This window comes from Natator depressus, chromosome 7 (genome assembly GCF_965152275.1).
Source record: "Natator depressus isolate rNatDep1 chromosome 7, rNatDep2.hap1, whole genome shotgun sequence".
In the NCBI taxonomy this organism is placed as follows: Eukaryota; Metazoa; Chordata; order Testudines; family Cheloniidae; genus Natator; species Natator depressus.
In genome coordinates this window covers 87,271,459-87,294,010 of record NC_134240.1, presented here as the reverse complement: position 1 = coordinate 87,294,010, position 22,552 = coordinate 87,271,459, and the positions used below count along the sequence as shown (strand labels likewise).

Here is a 22,552-nt window from a genome sequence, read left to right as displayed (position 1 = left end):
AATGAGGAATTATAATATAAACCCGCTCTACCTTTCAAGAGATTTAGCTGAAAGGGGGAATGGAATTTGACTGAAATTTCCCTACATGGTATAGGATACCTTTTACAGTTCTTATGGTAGAAAAGAATAAAATACATTTTTCCCTGTCTTACATACCATATAACCTCACTGAATTTGGCTTAGCATGATTAAAGTGAGGGAAATATTTTAATCTCCACTTTCCTGCCTTTCAGGATTTTACCAAATATAGACAACTGTGTATTGTACGCATGCAAAACATGTGACATTTTGTGTTAGGACTCAGAGTAAGCTCAGAAATGAGATGAGACACCAACACTTATGTCTCCCTTGAGGATGAGGAGTATTTTCCTCTCCTCCCCTAATATCCGTGAGAAGTCTCATAAAAATAGGAGTTTAATCATAAATACACCAGTGATTACTTCCTTACAAGCACTGCAAAACTCCCTTACATTAACATATGCTGCTTAAGCAGAAAGAGTGTTGAGAATCTGAAGAGAAGTCCTGTATTTAATGAGAAATCTTCCAATCAAAATGCAAACTGAATGCAACCAGGAGGGGACTAAGGAAAAGAGATGCAAAGGGAGCTTAATTTAGCCTTTTGGCTTCTGGTTATATTCCAGGAACAGCATGAGTACTTGTTGTTTTCCTTCTTTAAGGTTTTACTCATGAAAAGTCAATAAAGGAGTCTGAGGAGCCTTGTTTGATGATAGTTACTTTTTAATCCAAATAATCAAATGGAATTAAAAGTGAACGTATAAGTAAAACACTAGCTACAGAAGCTCACTGACATATTAATATGTATTATTTGTAATATACTTAGTGGAATTATTTTCTCATAGTTATAATATTTAAATAAATACCACTCTCAAAGTATTATTACTATATTCTACCATTATAAATTGGACATTCAATTTACATACAGAATTAGAACTGCCAATAAGTGACAAGTATTTGCATATACATTCAGACACAAATATATACCTGCATGTTTAGACAAACCAATATTTTGAAACGTTCTGAATATATAATATTATTTCAGTAATTAGCAAAATACAACATCTTTTAAGAAGTAATTTCTTCAAATAGTTTTTTTAATCAATTTATTTCAGCTCACTTAGCACCTCTTTTTGTAGGCACTCTGTGTATATCTGAGTGCTTAAGTTAAAGAGGAAGTAATGTTTGCAGAAATAGAATTTTTACGTGATATGCTTGAGTGCTCATGGAAACTAAATACTGACTCCTCATAGAGCACTGTTTGTAATATTGTAAGATTATAAGAAGTTTCCAGAATTATGTTTTAAAACAATTCTGATTCATGACTCAGTTTTAGCTGTGCTTAGGCCTTTTTTTTTACCATGAACATATGGATTGTTTTCGTTCACACAGATTTGTGAAATATATTAGCTTGTGAACAAAGATATTCATTTATGAAAATAATTATTTATTATTCACTATTACTAAGTTATTCTCATGTTTAAAAAAATTCAGTTATCTAAGCAAGAAAGAGAAATACTATATGACTTAGATATCCAATCACACAAGGAATAATGAATAATCAAAATGCTCTGGAGATAGATCCAAAGGCTGTAATTTGTTTGAATAAAATGATTTGAGAAAGAATTACAAATAAAAAAAATCCGGAAAATTATGGTTAGTTTGTAGATTTTATTTGAATATGAGAAAAGGGATACATTCACAGAATCAATTATTTATCTGTAACAGTTTGACCAGCATTAGTTTACACTGTTTATATATTTAGTCTACAATGCCATACTCAATTTCTTTGGCGGCATCCATGTAGCTTCTCAGGTTTCATTCTTTCATTTAAAAAGATGCAGTTACATAAAACATACATTTGTTTCAGGCACTCATTTCTGCTAGTAAAAGGAAAGCTGAAAACAAGTTAATTATCTTCGTGCCTCCTTTTAAAAAAAAAAACACCAACAAAACTCTTGACTCCTTTGTTTCTGGATCCAAAGTGTTTCTGCTTGCTTGCTCTTCTCTTTGGATACCTTCATTTGGTGTGTTTTTAAAGCATTTGTTCATGCTTTATTTGATTACACAATAGGGGAGCAACCAGGGAAGCCTAGCCTGCCAGAAACTATGTGCATCATAACCCAATCACAGTGGAGATGCAATCCACTTCCAGGTTGTAGTCCGCTCTCCAGCTGAGAATCAAGGGTTATAATAGAATTTTGTAAACTATACTTTCCAAGGATAAAGTTCAGCATTCTGTTTACAGGACCTGTTCTCACAAGCAAGTGAATCCAATGAATAATTCCTATTACATTAATACCAGAGAAAATTTTCTTTTTATTGATTGTAGATGAGATTATTATATTTGAAAGTATAAGTATTTTATTATCTAGTTTCTTTAGCGGATACATTCAGAAACATTTAGAATGGACAATTTTGTATTTTTTTTCAAATGCAAAAATCACCGCTATTTGGGATACTATGGGTCACAGTTTATTTTATATTATTTGTTTCATTTAAATACCATATAAAATAATTACTATCCTGGACTCTAATCAAACTTGTCATTGATTAAAAATATGATTCTAGGCTTGGATGACTGCAGAATAATTGGACTCTGCCTTAAGATGTTGTACCTCATGTTACTAACAGTCAGTGATCCTTCCAGACAATTGTGGATTGACTCCAATGGATCTCAAATGGAATCCACTGTTCCTCAGTGAAAGCAAAGTAGTCTGTAATTATGGCGACTAGAGGGTTTAAAGTGAAGAAAAATTAAGGTATAACTCAGGCCTTCATCAGGGCCATAAGGACATGGAAAATCATCTATGGGGGAAAAAAAACTCAAACCAAAAACCTAATGAAGCCTTCTTCTCCAACACAGATATTTTGCTATAATGACATTTTGACTTTTCGTATGCTGTTATAACAATCACTCATAACACAGCAGCCAGATCCTTTACACTATCTGCAAAGGCCTGATTACAGTGTAAGTAAATATCAGAATAACCCTGAGAAAACTTATTTTGTTAGGTAAGTGAACATAAAAGGGAAAATGACAAAATAAATAAGAATTGTTAACTAATGCTCAAATCAAATATGCTTAATTCTGTTTATCATGTAAACTGTTGTAGAATAGTGCAATGATTTTGTATATTAAATGCAGTTTGCAGCATTTGTGTGTTTATAGCAATCAATCTGTACCTTAGATCAGTGGTTCTCAACCAGGGGTCTGGGGCTCCCTGGAGGGCTGCAAGCAAGTTTCAGGGAGTCTGCCAAGCAGGACAAGTGTTAGACTTGCTGGGGCCCAGGACAGAAAGCGGAAGCCCCACCACATGGGAACGAAGCCAGGCGGGGGGCCCTGAGCCCCACCACCCAGGAATGAAGCAGAAGCCTGAGCAACTTAGCTTCACAGTGCCTTGTGGCGTGGAGCCCCTGCCAATTGTCCTGCTTGCTACCCACTAACACCACCGCTGGCTTTTATATGCAGAGAAGCCGTTGTTGTGGCACAGGTGGGCCATGACGTTTTTATGGCATATCGGGGGTGGGAGGGTCAGAAAGAAAAAGGTTGAGAACCCCTGCCTTAGATGACTAAAGATGAAATGAAAGAACTAAAAACCAGAATATGAAATGATACAACTGACTACATTGCTAAACTTGAAAAAATGTTCTGTACATATCCAGTATTAAAATAACTGATGAAAGCACTAGAATAAGGATTCAGTCAGACCCCACTGAGCCCGATGCCTTACATGTTGTGCCTTTACATCAGCATAGATACTTCCCTCAGAGGTTTGAAAAATCCACACTCCTGAGAGACTTAGGGCTTGTCTTCACTACTTCACTTCAGATTGATGCTGCTGCAATTGATGTAATGGGTGTCGATTTAGCAGGTCTAGTGAACACTCACTAAATCAATGGCAGAGTGCTCTCCGGTCTACTCCGGTACTCCTGCTCCCCGAGAAGAGTAAGGGCATGTCTACATTTACCTCCAGAGTGAATAATCCACCAGGGGTCGATTTATCACATCTAGTGAAGACGCGATAAATCGACCGCTGAGTGCTTTCCCATCGACTCTGGTACTCCACCAGAGCGATAGGTGCAGGCAGAGTCGACGGGGGAGGGTCAGCAGTCGACTTACCACAGTGAAGACATCGCGGTAAGATCTAAGTATATCAACTTCAGCTACGTTATTCATGTAGCTGAAGTTGCATCACTTAGATCGACCCCCCCCTCCGCCCCCCCAGTGTAGACCAGGCCTAAGGAAAGTCAATCAGAGAGCGTCTCTCGTCGACACAGTGCAGTGAAGTTACCAGGATAAGTCGACCTAAGCTACGTCGACTACAGCTATGTTATACACGTAGCTGGAGTAGCATAACTTAGGTTGACTTACCTGGTAGTGAAGACAAGCCCTCAGTTAAGCCGACCTAACCCCTGGTCTAGACAGCAGTAGGTCAACAGAAGAATTTTTCTGTCAATTTAGCTACTGCCTCTCAGGAAGGTAGGTTGCCTATAGCAATGGGAGAACCCCTCCCTTTGCTGAAGTGAGCATTTACACTGAAGCATTATAGTGGTGCAGATGTTTAAAGGCTATGATTTGAACAAAATAAAGAAAAAAATTAATTTAAGACAAGGGTAATCCCCCCTGCCCCGCCCGGTTTTCGGTGAGTGTCCTCTGCCCTGCACTCACCCTTTTGTGTCAGTGTAATGATAAAAGAGTTCATCCATGGTTCTAAGACTTCTCTGCTAGAACAGCAAATGAAACTGGGATGCTCAGTGAAAGATCAAAGTCACACATTATTCTGTGTTCCCTCATAGAGAGCACTGTTTCCAGAAAATGTCCTGTTTGGTTTAAGTCACTTTGTCAAATACTGTTTTAATACAACATTTTTTTCTGGCATCTGGGGTTTTAGGGAGGGGAGTATCACCCACTAGCTAGAGCCCGAGAATGAGAATCTGAAATTCTGCATTCTATTCCTGTTTTTTCCACTGACTGTGAAGCATGGGGGCTGAGAGGCGGCAAAGAGGAGGCAGAAAGCTCCCTGAAGCAGGAGAAAAGAGGAATGGAGCCAATGTGGGGCAAGTAGTGAGACATCTCCCTAGGGATGCTGTGGAGGATGAGGCATTAGAGACTAAAATGGAAAGCAGACCCCAAGTATCCAGAGTTGGAGCTAGCTACCCTGTGGTTCCCAGACTCCCCAGGTTCAGAAAATCATGTCTCCTCTCTGTCTCTCTGCAAGGCAATAAAACACCTCTCCTTCAGCAAAAAATTATTATTTAATTTCATGATTTTTACTTCACTGTGGTGGCATAGAATACAGCCTTTGCAGTGCATCTTTGGGTCAGGTACTGAACTTGTTTGTTTCAGAAAATCTATTGCAAAATCGACCTGAGGCCAAGTTGCATGTAATTTACATATACTGCTTGAATACTGTTCCTGCTCTAAGAAAAGGAGTACTTGTGGCACCTTAGAGACTAACAAATTTATTTGAGCATAAGCTTTCGTGAGCTACAGCTCACTTCATCGGCAGCACCCACCACACAACAGAACCACTAACCCAGGAAGCTATCCTTGCAACAAAGCCCGTTGCCAACTGTGTCCACATATCTATTCAGGGGACACCATCATAGGGCCTAATCACATCAGCCACACTATCAGAGGCTCGTTCACCTGCACATCTACCAATGTGATATATGCCATCATGTGCCAGCAATGCCCCTCTGCCATGTACATTGGTCAAACTAGACAGTCTCTACTAGACGTAAAAGAATAAATGGACACAAATCAGACGTCAAGAATTATAACATTCAAAAACCAGTTGGAGAACATTTCAATCTCTTTGGTCACTCAATTACAGATCTAAAAGTTGCAATTCTTCAACAAAATCTTCAAAAACAGACTCCAACGAGAGATTGCTGAATTGGAATTACTTTGCAAACTGGATACAATTAACTTAGGCTTGAATAAAGACTGGGAATGGATGTGTTATTACACAAAGTAAAACTATTTCCCCATGTTTATTCCTCCCCACCCCCCACTGTTCCTCAGACATTCTTGTCAACTGCTGGAAATGGCCCACCTTGATTATCACTACAAAAGGTCCCCCCCACCTTCTCCTGCTGGTAATAGCTCACCTTAAGTGATCACTCTCCTTACAGTGTGTATGGTAACACCCATTGTTTCATGTTCTCTATGTATATAAATCTCCCCACTGTATTTTCCACTGAATGCATCTGATGAAGTGAGCTGTAGCTCACGAAAGCTTATGCTCAAATAAATTTGTTAGTCTCTAAGGTGCCACAAGTACTCCTGTTCTTTTTGCGAATACAGATTAACACGGCTGCTACTCTGAAACCTGTTCCTGCTCTACTCTCCCTTAAAGTACACTTCTCTGCTTGGCTGAGTTTGGAAGGAATGTTGCAGCTGTAATTAGAAGTAAAAGGAAAGAACCCCAGCACAACCCCACATGGTATATTGTTGATATTTGTTATGGATAGCCTAATGACACACACAACCTAACTTTATATTGGCTGTAACTTGGAGTAAATTGTGGCACCTTAGAGACTAACCAATTTATTTGAGCATAAGCTTTCGTGAGCTACAGCTCACTTCATCGGATGCATACTGTGGAAAGTGTAGAAGATCTTTTATACACACAAAGCATGAAAAAATACCTCCCCCCACCCCACTCTCCTGCTGGCAATAGCTTATCTAAAGTGATCACTCTCCTTACAATGTGTATGATAATCAAGTTGGGCCATTTCTAGCACAAATCCAGGTTTTCTCACCCCCCCCGCAACACACACAAACCCACTCTCCTGCTGGTAATAGCTTATCTAAAGTGACCACTCTCCTTACAATGTAGATAAGCTATTGCCAGCAGGAGAATGGGGTGGGGGGAGGTATATTTTCATGCTTTGTGTGTATAAAAGATCTTCTACATTTTCCACAGTATGCATCCGACGAAGTGAGCTGTAGCTCACAAAAGCTTATGCTCAAATAAATTGGTTAGTCTCTAAGGTGCCACAAGTACTCCTTTTCTTTTTGCGAATACAGACTAACACAGCTGTTACTCTGAAACCTGACAAACTTGGGAGTGAAGAAAGGGTTTTGCAGAGCTCTGGGCACCAGGAATATCCTGACAGCCCCACTAGGCTAAGCGAGCCCAGGGGCTGTGCCACGCTTGGCTACAGGGGCACTGACGTACCACTTCACACACTTTTTTACTTTCTTTATTTTGAAGTTTGTTTATTGATTTTCAGTTTAAATAAAATTATCACATGCAATCTGTGACAAAAGGAATTGGTCAAACATACTGGAAAAGAGAATCTGGAAATAACATCTAACAGTATTGCAACACATTTGAATGTTCTTTAGTATATTGGCTTTCTTCTGTCCATTGGGATCAGGCTGTGGTAAAGGAGTGGGTGGAATGAAAAGCAGAATATAAAAACCAGCCTGGGCCTCCTTAGTGATCATTGATGCAGTAACTATGTCTTTGTCCAATCCCAAATGGAATAGGAGAGAAGAAAGATTAAATCCAGAACCTATTACCATTCCATTGCGATAACTGCCAGAGAACTAAACAAGCTTAGAGTCAACCATTAGGGGCAACGTATATTGCACAGAGTTTCAAATTATTTAACAGGAAGATAAATTGTCATTGTGAAAACACATGAGATCCTTGATGAATTTTTACGCAGTGTTTACTAAGAAAAAAAACAACTCCCACTATCCTCAGTGGAAATGTGCTTAAGTGAAGATTGGGAAAGAAGACTGTAAGAAGTTGGGTGAAATACTATGGCCTGTGTTATGTAGGAGGTCTGACAACAAAATCATTATAGTTCCTTCTGATCTTAAAACCTAGAAATCTATAAATAAATCAGAACTCAGCAAGGACCTATAAGTAACTAAAGAATCCATGAACTCTATAAGTAAAAATCAGCAATGACCTCAAGATTTGTCTTATTATTAATACAGAGCTCTGTGAGCAATAAACACAATGAGGAAAACAGTGAATATCTATATCTTACATATAGTCCTTTATAAGAACAAATATCCAAAGCAGGTATCATATAATTAGCCCTACTAATTTAAGAATATAAAAATATGAAAAATAAGATTAAAGAGTTATTCAAATATCATAATAATCTAACTCTAATGCAATCAAATGTGTGGTCTTGGAATGTCTGTTTTGATGGATATGCTCAGGTCTCATGTTGGCGACTTAGCCTCTCAAAAATAACTTCTTTATTGGACTATCCGACAAAAAGATTTGCTGAAACGAGTGTGGCCACTACCATCTCTTCTTCTTCAGAACAAAAAACATTCTAAACACCATAAGGATTTCTCATTTTTTGCATAAATCAAACCCCTTTTTGTTTCTTAGGGCAGTAAACTTGAATACTTTAATTCTCCCAACAGTCAATTCAGATTTTTAGACAATGTTTTCTTTGGGCTTCTAAATGCGTTTTAGAATGCCACTATACCTACTTTTAAGACTAAGTTAAGGATAGGGCATTTTGTAGAAATGCAAACACCACATCATTGCTTCTGTTTCCCCTGGGAAACAGAATTGAGCAAAGAATTTACAATAAACTATTTATTTGAATTTGATCTTTTTTCAGCTCATGGAATATCCCTTGAATTGACAGAACAAATCTTTTTGAACTTTTTTAATCTATGGATTGATCATGAGTATTCAAAATTCAAACTGTGTTGCTTATCTGGGAACGATCACATATATCACATTATATATATTTTTTTCTTTTCTGATGGATGGTTGTGGTACAATTACCTCAACATACACATTTAAAATTTGTAGTTTGCAAATACTCACACATGAAATTTCAAAAACTGATGTATGTAAACAATCCTTCCAGTAAATTTCAAACATTCAAATTAACATGTAAACTGAACACAAAATGACCTTGAGCACGGCCAAAGATAGATCACTCAAACATTGGAATAGAAATTTAAAGAAAACTTGCAGCTAAGGGCCTTCTGTTGCTTCCCAAGACCTTTGCTTTTCTGAAAAGTAAAGTTTGATATTGCAGCCACCCTTTTAAAATAAAGTCACAAGTGGCTTTAGTATGGTAAATTGATTTCATTTCTTGCCAGAAAGGAAATATGCTAAAACTTGAAGCATTATCAGCATCAGTTTTATAATGGCTACTGCTTTATTCAGTTTTCTAATGGGAAGATATTCTGTAGTTGACAACTATTGTTGTGTATCATGTAATTTAGATAGGTCATATCCTGGGCTAGTTGGTCTACTATTTTTTTCATATGTACCCTAGTGAAAATCGTAAATGCAACAACTTCAGGTGCTGCACCAAGTCCCAATACTGCTGTCAGCTCCTTTTGCTGAGTCCAAAAATGTCCTCTATGCTTTCTATCATTAGTTATGACATACGGAACTGGAAATAAGGAAAAGCCCCTGGCAACTATATTTGATATCTTTCTAAAAATGGTGTCGTTCTAGGGAATGGGCTGGCTAATGGAGGTCTCCTTTTTAATAAAAGAACAAGGAAAGGGCCAGGATACTTAGACACACAAGCTTGACTTCAGCTGAGAGGAAGAGATCAGAAACAATATACAACAATTCAACTTCTATAATTAGAAAGAAATAAAATAAAACAACACAGTCAGCATAGATTCATAGAAGGTCGGGTCTGACAAAATTGCTTGAATTTTCAAGTGCATTACTGAATCAGGAGATAAAGATGAAACTGGGGACAAGTTCTCTAGATTTAGGGAAAGCATTAGATTGTATATTAATTTACAAAGCCACAAAATACAGTATAAGGGGAGAACTGCTGAAATGGATTAAAATTGGCTTAGGGAAAAGAAACAGAGGGTAACTTCAAGATAGACAAGATTTTTGACGTTTCCATCACTGAAGCTCATGATGTTGCAGTGAAATGATCTTGGCACATAAATATGTCTTGACAGGTTTAAAAACCCCCGAAACAAACAAAAATCTTCTTTACTCTGGTATGGATAAGGGACTTCTGTATTAGTAAGGTTTATGATGTTGTAGTGCAGTGAAAAATACACCTTGTGACTGTCCACAATTATTATTAAAAATAATAAAATCTCTTTCTCTCCTCTTTACTTTGAGTAAAGAAAAATACGGACTGTGCAATCACTATAGCATATTCTGAATGATGTACGTAATTTAAAATTAGTGCAGAGAGGCAAAGCTGATAATCCTGTAAATGGAAGAAAATTGATTTACATAAAATGAGAATCTGGCCTCTCTGTTGTGCTGTGCTGTATGGTATAGAAATAAAAAGTCAGTCTTAAAGCACAGTTACCAAGCAGCAGTAACTAGGATACCAATGCTATTAATGTTCTGAGTATAAAGAAAAACTGAACATTCTGTGATCCTATCTAAGCAGTTTTCCCCTATATTCAGAAAAGGATTCTTTGGAATCTCAGATACGTGTGTGTGGCAACTGTGGGTACAGAACAACTTTTTAGCGGTGACCACTATATTAGCTATATGATGAACTATAGGAACAATATTTTCAGCTTTGACACAACTAGCAAGACAAACAGCAAGGCATTTTTTGTATGCTCTTTTCCCGCCCCCCTCTCTCTTTGTTAGTTCACCACCATCACTCCAAGCAGTAACCTAAGTGTATGTCCTCACATCAGCCAAAGTGCCCTCATTCAAACTACCATCCTTTGTATCTTTTTTCTACCCCTCTCTGGTAAACCATAATATTTAATATATTTTACAGTTACTTTTTAAATATTACAGATCCCCAATATACACACTTATAATATTTCCTATGCTGAATCCTACTGGTTTCAGCTTTGTGACTACTTAATGTTTTAGAAGTTTTGCAATTAAATTTGTCTCTTCATCAGTGATATAGTAGAGGAAACTAACGTAGATGAAAGGTTTTAATAAGTGTGAGAGAACTACATTAAAATATTTGATAATTATACTGTCATTGCCCAGCTGTTCCATATCAAAACATGATGAAGTAAGCAAACTTTGTACATAATCAGGAAACAGGTGTTGAAAAATCTCTTAATACTCTTTGTAATTTGCTGTTGACTGTAACTGCTATTGGCACTGAATGTCTATTAATGCTTTCCTCCCCCTGGTTGCTACAGTAATGAAGTATTGGCAGTGGGCATCTCTTATCATTTTCTCCTTCCTGATACTCTCAGAAATGCTGTACTCCACATCCGCAAGAGTTCTTTCTGCTCTAATTCAATTCTCACCAGGAAAAAAACCCCTTCCTCTTGGTTCAACTAATATTATGCAAAGCACAGCCTACCAAAATAATACTGGGGATGAGTCACTGCACTTTAGAAGCTATGTCCACCTCACCTTCTGCTTTCCAAAGGCACATTTAACCATATTTTGATTCAACAACCATATCAGCAAGTATCAGTGCTTGAATCTTTTGATGTAATCTGGGTAAAATTTCAGTAGCCAAGGGAATAATGGATAGGTATTTCAATAAGAATCACAAAAGGAACAGAGAACCCAAATAATTTCTAATGAAAGCAGTGGAAGAATGACACTGTCATTTTTCCTGCAAGCTAGAGTTTGTGAAAATCGTGCACTTTGCAAAGCCTGCTGACGTAAAAATAAAGGAACATGCCCAGGAATATGCCTCTCTGATCCAGCATGCCTGCATCACAATGGTATACTGCCTTTTTGGCTAACATACTGTTTCTTGCGATGGGCAAGGAATGAACAAATTAATTTAAAACATTCCATTACTTGAGGAATGGTCTTGTGGGCAATGACACATCCTAAAATGACTTTAATAATGTCTCCTCTCCACAGGTTTGCCCACATTAAACATGTTCCAGTGTGCTGGACTCTACAATTGTAGCTAAGTTCCATATCATATTACCATTTTCTGTCCATTGGAATTGGAGCTCTCATCTGGGTGGACTTGAATATTGGGCTAACTGTTAAGTTGCTTGACACACTACTTGTTGTGGGGCAGGATCCCAAAGTAATTTACTTGCAACTTTGAAATTTGATCTGCTGAATTCTATCCAATGTAGTTTGGACATTGTTCCCATCTAAATTCTTATGAAATCGAATGCTACTACAGAGTTGGCTCTGCCACTGCCATTTTATGATGTGGCCTCTTCTGAGGTTTATATCAGCATGGCTAGAATGCCTTTCAACCACCACAACGCTTTTGTGATTGAAGTAGCCATTCTGGAAACTACCCAATGACTTCTTGCCCCAGCAGCTGTTAACTTAGAAAATTGGTACTTTTGGAAAACTCAAAATGTACTTAAATAGCCATGATTGTAAGGCAGGCTGAGTGTGTATGCACTAACTTGCTTGTGTCAGAAACAGTGGTGCTGTGTAGATGAGCTGAGCAATTGCAGGAACAAGTGACAAAATCATTTTATGAAAAGAATGGCAATGGTTTCCTCCCAAGAGATGATGAGCCCTTGTAACCGATTGATATCAATGGGAATTTGGGGGCACTTAGTAGATGCCCAGCAATTGCCAAGATCAGGACTTCAGTTTAGATGCACCCTTACACTTTTGCTGCTCAATTTGTATTTCAGGGCAAAAAATTTTTCTTCCATGATCTGAATTTCTCCTTGCATTATAAAGATCAATTAAAAATATTAAGAGGTACATGCACTAATATTATAAAGAAAAAATTGCTTGATTATAGTTTTATAATAATTATATTATGAATATATGTTCATACACATAGCTATATAATCTAACATCAAAGCTCATTTTTCTTTAGAATTTCCCATGCTCTTTTTAAGATAAAAAGTAATTAGCTACATGGTTAGATAGCTTTGTAAATTTTTTGTGTAATCTAATATAGTAGAAGCTGTCACTATTGTCAGTTTAAGCATGGTCTTTTTATTATTACTAATAGACACACACAGTAATCTACGAATTTAAGTCAAATGAATGTCAATCAATCTATTGAAAGAAAACACAAACTTTGAACAAGCAATTTATGTAAATATGGTGTATACCAGACAAAATACTACACATCTTTCCTAGTACTTCTGTATTACAAGACATTTAGAATACATGCAACTGCAATGCAACTCCCTTTTACATTTGTCCAAGTTGTTCTGGTAGCTTATTATGTAATTTGAAGGAAATACAACTTTTGTGTGAAAAAGAAAACATCACTCCCAAAAAACCCAATAAAAACAGTGCTTGTCCCAATTACATGGAATAGTTTTATACATTCTGCATGGCTTGGGACCACTCTTTTGCAGATATTATTTTTGCATCACTTTTCCATCTTTCTTCAATTAGATTTGCTTGTCCTTCCTTTATTGTCCTATAGAATCTACTAACCAAGCTCGTGTTCATTGAATCTGTCAGAAGAGTTTCCAACTCTATAGTCAATCAGAGTTTGCATTTGTGACAAATATAGCCATTCTGTCTTGCATGTATTAATCTTCAAACTGCACAAATATTAAATGACTGTTTTCAAAGCATGGATTGACTTCACATACAAAAAGTGTCAGGTACACTTTGGGCATTTCAAAAACAATATCTAAAAATGGAACAAATAGAACACTGGGGGGGAAACAAATTCTTGAAAGTTAAAACATTCCTATGGTTACATGTTTCTAAGTATGTCTTTTCTCAGATACTGTACAATCCTGACTGTTGTCAAATTAGTCCTCATATGGTGTAATATTTATATTTTACTAAAACTTGTTTTCCCTGTTTCACTTTTACATGGTCTTTTGGGCAACATACTGATCTGATATCAGAGGCAGAGACATATTCTAGGTGTTACACCTATTGCGACTTTTGAACTGGTAAATTTGAAGCTTAAACACAAATGTTTTTCTGAGTTACACATTTTCCCCTTCCAAATAAAATGAGATTAAATTCAACATCAACTCAAGCACAATGAAAAACATAAACCTAGTAATATTAAATGAGAAATACTTAAAAAACTAGATATGGAGCAAAACTCCCACATTGTACCAAGTCAGTGGATCCCTGAGTAGTACTGTATTAAACTACTATTATTCAAGCAGTCAGAATATTATTATGTTTGCTTATTATCTCCTTGACTGAACAAAAAACACATCAATTTGAATCTAACAATACCTGTAAACATTTCCTTTCATAATACAGCTTGTTATTAAGGTACAAAACATGTATCACTAGATTTGTGTTACTGATTTTTTTTAATTGATGTCATGTATGTACATGTTTGGCTGTGCTAGTGTCACTGGATTTGTACAACAAAATCAAAACAAAACAAAACAAAGTCAGGGTTTTACTGTGGCAGGTTTGAACCATAACTGCACATGCATTTTTGTTTAGCCATTAATCCACTTGTGTTTTATACATCCAAATGACAGCTATGCTCTGATAGATTAAAAAAACTGAAGACAACCTAGTATAGAAATGGATTATATGGATTATAAATGGAAATTTTATTTCATTCTAAAACTGTAATAGCTTCAATTGCATTTAGATTACTGCACTTTCTAATATGGAAAGAAAGTAAAAACAGGTGCTGGATCATTCAAAATGCCAACAAGCAGTGGATTTGCAATTGTGTTTCCCTCCCTTGTAGCACTGTAATCCCTTGTTCTCAGAGACAAACTGGGTGAGGTAATATCCTGTATTGGACCAACAGAGATTGGTCCAATAAAGACATTACCTCACTCAGCTTGTCTCTGTAATGTCCTGGGACCAACACAGCTACAACACTGCAAATACTTTGTTCCTCAGAACAACCAGGAAAGAATGCTGGGCATCTGGTATATTCATCATCAACCTCTCCAAGAAATTGGGCCTGTCTCTATCCAAGTGAGGGCTTGGGATCCTGAATCATGACTTTGTTGTGTTTCATAAATGTCCAAAGATAGTTTTAAGAGATCTGTTCCTGTTAGTTACATGACATCTTGGGGTCTCAGCAACATGTTTTTGGCTAGCTGCCGTTTTCAGATATTCAAGCTCTCTTTGTGGTCTGAGGAGGCCTAGTCTGTGCCTAATTGTGGCAAGTGTTCATAGAATCAGAGAATATCAGCATTGGAAGGGACATCAGGAGGTCATCTAGTCCAACCTCCTACTCAAAGCAGGACCAAACCCCAATTTTTGCCCCAGATCCCTAAATGGCCCCCTCAAGGATTGAACTCACAACCCTGGGTTGAGCAGGCCAATGCTCAAACCACTGAGCTCTCTCTCCCCGCCAAAAGTGTCTATCTTAAAGAAAGGAATGTGTGTTTACCTCAATTTACACATAAGTAGTACACACAGTCCTTGTGACAGCAAGAGGGAGACAAAGCAAATCTGCATTTCAGCATACACGGAGAGAAGAAAGAGTATGGGGGCACCTTCACCTCAGACTCTGCATCACTTTCTTTGAATAAACTTTCCTTTGAAGGGTAATTCTCAGAAGAATCCACTTCAAAGGACAACAGGACTATGTAAAGTGAGAGGCAAGTGGATCTCTATCTCTCTCACTCAAGAAGACAAAGGAACCAGCCTTTGGATTTTGGGATGGGTTCTGACCTGAGAATTTGGTCAGCCCTGTGCTGGCAACATAGAGTGAGAATTTGGTCAGCCCTGTGCTGGCAACATAGAGTAAGAATTTTACCTCGAACCTAGCTTGTTAAGTCTTAGTTACTAGAAAGAGTTTTATCTTTATTTCTCTAGTAACCATTTCTGACTTCAATGCCTTATACTCATACTGACTTCAAATCACTCTCTTCGTATTCAAATAAACTTGTTTTATTCTTTAATACAAACTAATCCAGTGCTGTGTTTAAATTGAATTGTTTGGTAACTCCAATTGAAGTAGCAAACCTTACAGGGGCAAGGGACCTATAATACCTGAGCTGTCCAGGAGATGACTGGACAATGCAGAACACACATTTTGGGGAAAATCCCAGGACTGGGAGTGTGTTGAAGTCACCTTGCAAGTGGAAGCCAGAGAGTGACTGGAGTGTTGCTGGCAGGCTGCAACTATACTCAGATACTCAGGTTGTGACCTCCATGCTGTTTGTGAGGGGCCCATGTTGGGAGCTACAGCAACAAAGCATTGTGAGGCATCCAAGGTTGCGGGGCAGGTCGTGACATAAGCCCTCTCTAGTCTGGACTGCACCTCAGAATGTGATAACAATATAATGTAACTAGTGTTAGACTACGTATATAATGCAAACACATATAATTACATATTTATTAATGAATATAATTGTAACAATTGCCAACACATTTTATATACAATTACATTTTTGCTGAAGTTTTTCCTGGGTTTTATTCCTTTCCTCTTCCTTTCTTTTCTCTCCTCAAACTTTTCACTCTCCCTTCTTTCTTTAATACACGTCTTTCCAATTCTTCCTTTCTTGCTTCTTTCCTTCCCTTTTTTCCACTGTACGAAGCTTCCCCCACCTTTTTTACATGCATAACGTTTTATCCTTTCATTCAAACTCAAACCCGCCACAATCGCTCTTCTTTATCTGTCAGCCAGCATTCAGACTGTGTTCACTGTTGACTGTCAGCTGCACCTCAATCCCTGTCCTCTCCTTTTAACCTCAGGCTTATCTATCAAACAGCATACTTCGTTTTGTGTGCATGTAGAGTAGAGACAGTGCTAGGGAGAGAATTTCTCCTTAGTCTCTTCTGATACACAGCACTTACACACTTTTCCCCTCCCGGGGAAGGAGAGGAGAGACAGACCTAGAGGTATCTACAACCATTCCTCCCCATTCACAATTGACTGAGTGAAAAATTGCCCCTGTTTGAACAGCATTTGGTCAAACAGAGATCTCCATACTAAACTAAAGATCAGATTATACCATGCAGTTGTACTAAGCACAGTAGTGTATGGAGCAAAGACAGAGATTGGAGGCTGCCCAACATAGATGGCTGAGGGAGATGCGATACAATTCATGGAAAAACAAAATAAATGCAAAACTAAGGAATCTAACAGAGCAGGACACGTTAGAAAATATCATCAAAGAAAGAAGGCTCAGGTGGTTGCAACAAGTATATTGTACAGAAGATGGGAGACATACTAAGCAAACTTTGAATTGGGTACCCAACGAGGGAAAGAAAAAGCAAGAAAGGCCAAGCAAGAACTTGCAGAAGATAGTGATGGAGAATACTGAATGTGCTGGTAACCTCTGGGAAGAAGTACTACAACTAGCAAGCAGCCATAATCAATGGAGGTACTGGATTGCACTCAGCTCTTAGGCAAAGGGAATAGAAAACTGATCTGTTTCTCTTTGAGAAATGGTGGTGTGAGCACTGCTCGTAGCTGAGGCCTGGCCTGACACAAGCAATTAACACATAAGGGAGGCCTCATTTCTTGGAGAACAGAATTAGGGAGGTAAACAGATCATAAGGCTCAAAAAGACAGAATGTCTGAGCCAGCTAAGATAAGAGGGAGAACTCCCATGGAACCATTTACTAACAATGGACAAGAAAAGTTAGGAATGTAAGGAGGAGGTCAAGCATGAACCCTCTCATGGACAGAGCATGCTGTACAGGGATTGGTTCTTGCAAAGTGATCAAGCCAACCCCCCAAAAGTGTGATACAATGTATAGTAAATGCAATGAGATGTGTAAATGTGTATGAAAGGAGAGGGTTTCTTCGCAACTTCAGATGTGGTATGCCCTATATCCACCTCCTACACTTGAGTCGAATCAACTCAGCATAGCTTTGCTGTGTGCCAAATAAAGAACCCGAGTGATTAAATCTGGAGTCAAACTGAGGTTTTTTGGATCCCAGAGAACTGGATAAAGTGTTCTCCAAAACTGAACAAGGTGCTCTGGATAAGCAGAGTGGAAAAAATCTCGTAGGAAATCCCAACATAGCTGGGCAAGGAAATAGCTTAATGGGAGCCCTACACATTTCTAAGCATCAGTGAATCCAGAGACTGTCCTTCAGCAAAAGAAGGAAGTTGGGCTTTTCATAGCTGGCCTCCTTCCTCTTTCCACTACGACTGTGTTTGGGGTCATGAAGCAAGGGATTTTCAGAATAGGACCAGACCTGGAAACATGTGCTCAGAGTATATGGTAAAGGCGGGATCCTGTATGGTGGCACTCTTGGGTCAGCTCAGTCAAAAACAGAGAGGACAAGGACAGGAAATGGGGACAGGTGAGAAATATCTAACTGTGTTGACAGGAGACAGAAGGAAGGACAGGATGCATAGGAGGGAAATATTAAAAGGTCTGGATAAGATTTCCATAAGCATCCATATTTTTAGGTTTCCCTGAACATTGTTGCTTTCCTGCCATAGAAATATATAATAATGCCAATGGAGCTGAACATGGTGCATATTTACAGCATGTGGTAACATACTTTCCAACATACATCTTTGGCACCAAAGGTTCAAAACAAACAGACAAAACCAAAAAACACATTATTAGTTCAACGGAAGGCAAAAAAAAAAAACAAAGAGGGACTAGGACTTGGGGAAGGAGGATTCTTCTCCCCCCCCCTCAGCAATCAGATCCAGTGTCTCCCGTTCGCTCCATGCTGGAGCTCGTTTGCGATTCTGGGGGGACTGCATGGTCACCTGTGCTGCTGAACTTGCCACACTGACCAAATAAGAAATTAAATTAAAAGGTTCCTGGGGCTTTTCCTGTGTACCTGGCTAGTGCATCGGAGTTCAAAGTGCTGTCCAGAGCGGTCACATTGGAGCACTCTGGGATAGCTCCCGGAGGCCAACAACATCGATTTGCATCCCAGCAAGGTCAATTTGAGCGCTACTCCCCTCGCTGGGGAGGAGCACAGAAGTCGATTTTAAGAGCCCTTTACGTCAACGGAACGGGCTTGCTTGTGTAGACGCATTCATTATAAAATCGACCTAACGCAGCTAAATTCGACCTAACCCTGTAGTGTAGACCCGGGCTAAGATTACAGAATGATCCACACCTGGGAGAGACCAGGGTGATTGCCCTATAAAGAACAGGAGGAGACTAGCAAGGGACCGGGGAAACTTAGGGAAGCTCCTGCAGGAAAGACTCGAAGGTCAAGGGAGCTGTGAAAGGGAGACACTGCAGTGAGCAGGATGCTTCTGCTAGAGACCTGACTGAGAGAAAGGTGTGTGCCTGGAAGCCAGAACCAGAGGGCTGAGCAAGGCTGAGTGTCAGCCAGGTAAATCCTAAGAGTACTGGGCCAAGTTCCTACTAGAGATCTTAACTCGGAGAAGGGTTTGGGGCCTGGAAGCCAGAAGGCTGAGCTCCAGACAGGTAAAACCAGAGAGGCTTTGAATTGGGACCTAGCTCTGGGGAAAAGTGGTGCAGGCTCTCTACTTAAAGGGAGAGTGTGACTTAACTGGAGTTATGGCATGGAGGGCCAGTATCTAAGGACTCAAAACATTTCCCCCCAGGGTCCCATTTATTACCTGTGGCCTGAGAGTTAAGGGGCCCTGAGAAATTGTTAGCAGTATACTAGAGAGTGACCTCTGGCCATGAGGGGGTGCGCAGGAGGCAGCCAACCCTTTTCCAGAATGCTACAGTATTAAACTTGGGCTCAGGCAATACAATATTCTCTCTGATTCAGCATACAAATTAAAGTAAACATCTGCAATTTGTTACATTCCATAACCCATTATTTGCTTCTATACCTACCAATAAATGCAGCAAAACCTCTACAACTTTCTGCATCATTATGCAACCTCCTAAGGGATTATCCCAAATGTACAGAATACAATTTTTCTTTCTTACAAAATCACATCTCTTAAGCAAATGATTTTTGTTGCACCCTACCACTATAACCTTAAGCAAAACATAAATCTTTTAGGGTACACCCAAAGTAAAACTAATCTATGAGGTTTCATGCAGATATTAGAATATATAAATCTCAATACTACCTTTTCCCTTACTTCTAAGTTTCAAATGGTGAAAGAAAGTTACTCTGAGACCCATCTTCCCACGTTTTCTAAAATGGAATTCAGTACTGTAGATAACAATACTATTCAAAGATACTGCAGTAGCTACCCCCATCTTGTTTTCAGAGTTATGCTTTTAGTTCCATATCAACTAATTAATTTGAGTTATAGAGTGTTATCCTAACTCATTTTGAAATTAAGGACAGAAAAACAGAGAGGGGCTGAACCCATACGTTATGACTGGGATGTTCAAAAGAACTCAGTGTTGACCTAACTCTGCTCCCATTTACTTCACTGGGAGCACAATTAGGCCAACACTGAGTTCCTTTGAAAATCCCACCTTATAACCAAAGTCATGGATCTGGATCTCAGCTTCTCTGTTTTCCTTCATCTCTAAATGTTGAATTCTCCTATGATATGTGTACATTGGTTTTTTCTGACTCTGTATTCCGTATTATGAATATTATCTTTATAATTCATATTCCTAAGTATACATATTAGATATACTTTCAAAGTTTAAATGAAGTGGGAAAATGTGAAATATAAAATGCATAAACCCTTTTGTTTCAACTATATTGATAAAAAACAAACATACAAGTTACATTTTTTTTAACTTATACTATAACAAAAATTAATAGTAAATATTTGTAAAGGATCATGAACCCTAAATAGTTCCTTTTCAAAAGTGCATCTTACCCGTTTTACTAGAAGTGATTTGTTTATTAACTGCCTCTCTACCAAAAAAAAAAAAAAAGTAGAACATATCCACAATTTTCTCCAGAGATTTTATTGTTAAGCAGTTTCGCAAGTGTATGGAAATGAGAATTCAGTTGAAATTACCTTAATAACCAAATCAAATTTCTGGTGCAAATCCCTGTTTATTGGCTTTAGGAGACTGAGTACAGCTGTTGTGAGATTCATAGAGAAGTACTGTGGATAATCCTCAGGAGTCCCTGCAAAAAAGATATTGAGGTTTGAAAACATAATTGAGAGGAATAAGTACTGTGCATAACAGCTTTATTTAAACCGTACATTTACTTCACTCATTAACCAACAAAGGAATAAAATCAAATTCAATTAGTACAGGGGTAAAAAAATTATGCAGTATGTGAGAAAGAAAGAACAGATATAATAATTTCTTTTGTAACTTTCAAAAGTTTAAAAACAGCTGTTTTCACAATTTTTAAATAAATTTGAGGATTTATAGTCCGTGTTCATGTCACTAAACATGTCACTAAAACATCAGCACTTATGACCTTGAACATTCCTTCTGTTCCCTTAATATATCAATATATTTAATACTGTACAAAACAGAGGAAGGGAGACTCGAAAGTATGATTTTCCTTTTTTTAAAAGTATTTTAGAATGGTAGGATCAGATAAACAAAAGCAGAAAATATCTCACTGCTGGCCTCAGTAAAAAACTGCTAAGTGACAGGTTAGGCCCACTGTACAAAGATTTACACATGTACTTAAGTGTATGCACTGTAAGAAGTCCCATTAACTTCAGTGGGACTACTCACAGCGCATAAATGTAACCATGTGCTGGTCTGTAAATTTGTGCAAATACAATATAATAGAGACATTTTCTACTTACTTACAGAGTTTTCACTTTTAAGATTTAGAAAGAAAAGAGAAGAGGTATGCAGAGGTGAAAAGGGTGAGGTAAAAAAGGTAGTACTTGAATAACAGCTTTGGCAGAATACAAAGACCGCAGATTACCAAGTGCTCCAGAAAGGTTTATTATGGGAGTACTGCATATATTGCTGAAGCGATTAACAACAAAATTATTGGTAATGTTTGCCTCTGTTAAGCGGCACTGTACAGACCCATACACAGTTGTGATCTACAGGCTTTACTGTAAGGGAAATTATGTTTCTCCAAAAGTTAAAACCTATGGCAGAACTAGAATTTTGCAGGAGCCCTAGGCTCCATTATGGAAATTCTACCCTTTTAAGAGCCTTGCCACAGGGAGTGAAAGCTATCAACTCTGACAGTGTCTAAAGGAAACTCAATGTGTGAGCTAAAATCTACCCTGATCATCTTTGTTAGCATATTGAAAAAGCAATATCTTGTACTGAATAGGCACTTTCATCTTGGTCAGAGAGAGAGAGAGAGAGAGAGAGAGTGAATGAATAGCAGGAATGCTGTATTCTACTTTATAGAAGTATCCAGAAAATCAGTTGCTCCCAATGCTGGTAATAAAACTGCAAAAACCATAGAATGGAAAACAGGTGTACACAAGAGTTAAATGTTTCATTCACAGGAGATGGAGATAACATATGTAAAATATTGCACACATACCTGTGTGTACATATATATATATACACACTCACCAACAAACAAAACAAGTACTGATATAATATGTTGAAAAGATTTTATTAGCTTGAGATGGCCATAGTACTCAAGAGTGGTGTACCTTATACTGGTCATTTTAAACAAGTGGTGATAAAAACTTCACACCACACTATCATGCATTACTATATGTAAATACTACATATATAATTTTAAGTGTCTAAAATATTTCTATTTATAGTATTCATAAATGGATTATTTACTGGATCACTCTGTGAAAGATGTGGGGGTACTCTTTAATAATTGTATCACTGTATATGTATTTGTCACTAGTATGGTATTTCTGTACAATATATGGAAATGGGTATTTCATCCTAGAGGTGTGTCTGGAGAGCAAAGACTGCCAGAATATCAG

The 22,552-nt window shown here is 38.0% G+C and overlaps 1 protein-coding gene across 1 annotated transcript in view; it reads right to left on the bottom strand.

Moving 5' to 3' along the window:
* Window positions 1-22,552, bottom strand: part of PCDH15 (protocadherin related 15) — a 1,310,198-nt gene that overhangs the window by 328,102 nt on the left and 959,544 nt on the right. Inside the window, exon 12 of the mRNA XM_074958998.1 lies at window positions 20,684-20,796. Coding sequence (XP_074815099.1) covers window positions 20,684-20,796 — 113 coding nt within the window. The remainder of the gene's footprint in view (window positions 1-20,683; window positions 20,797-22,552) is intronic.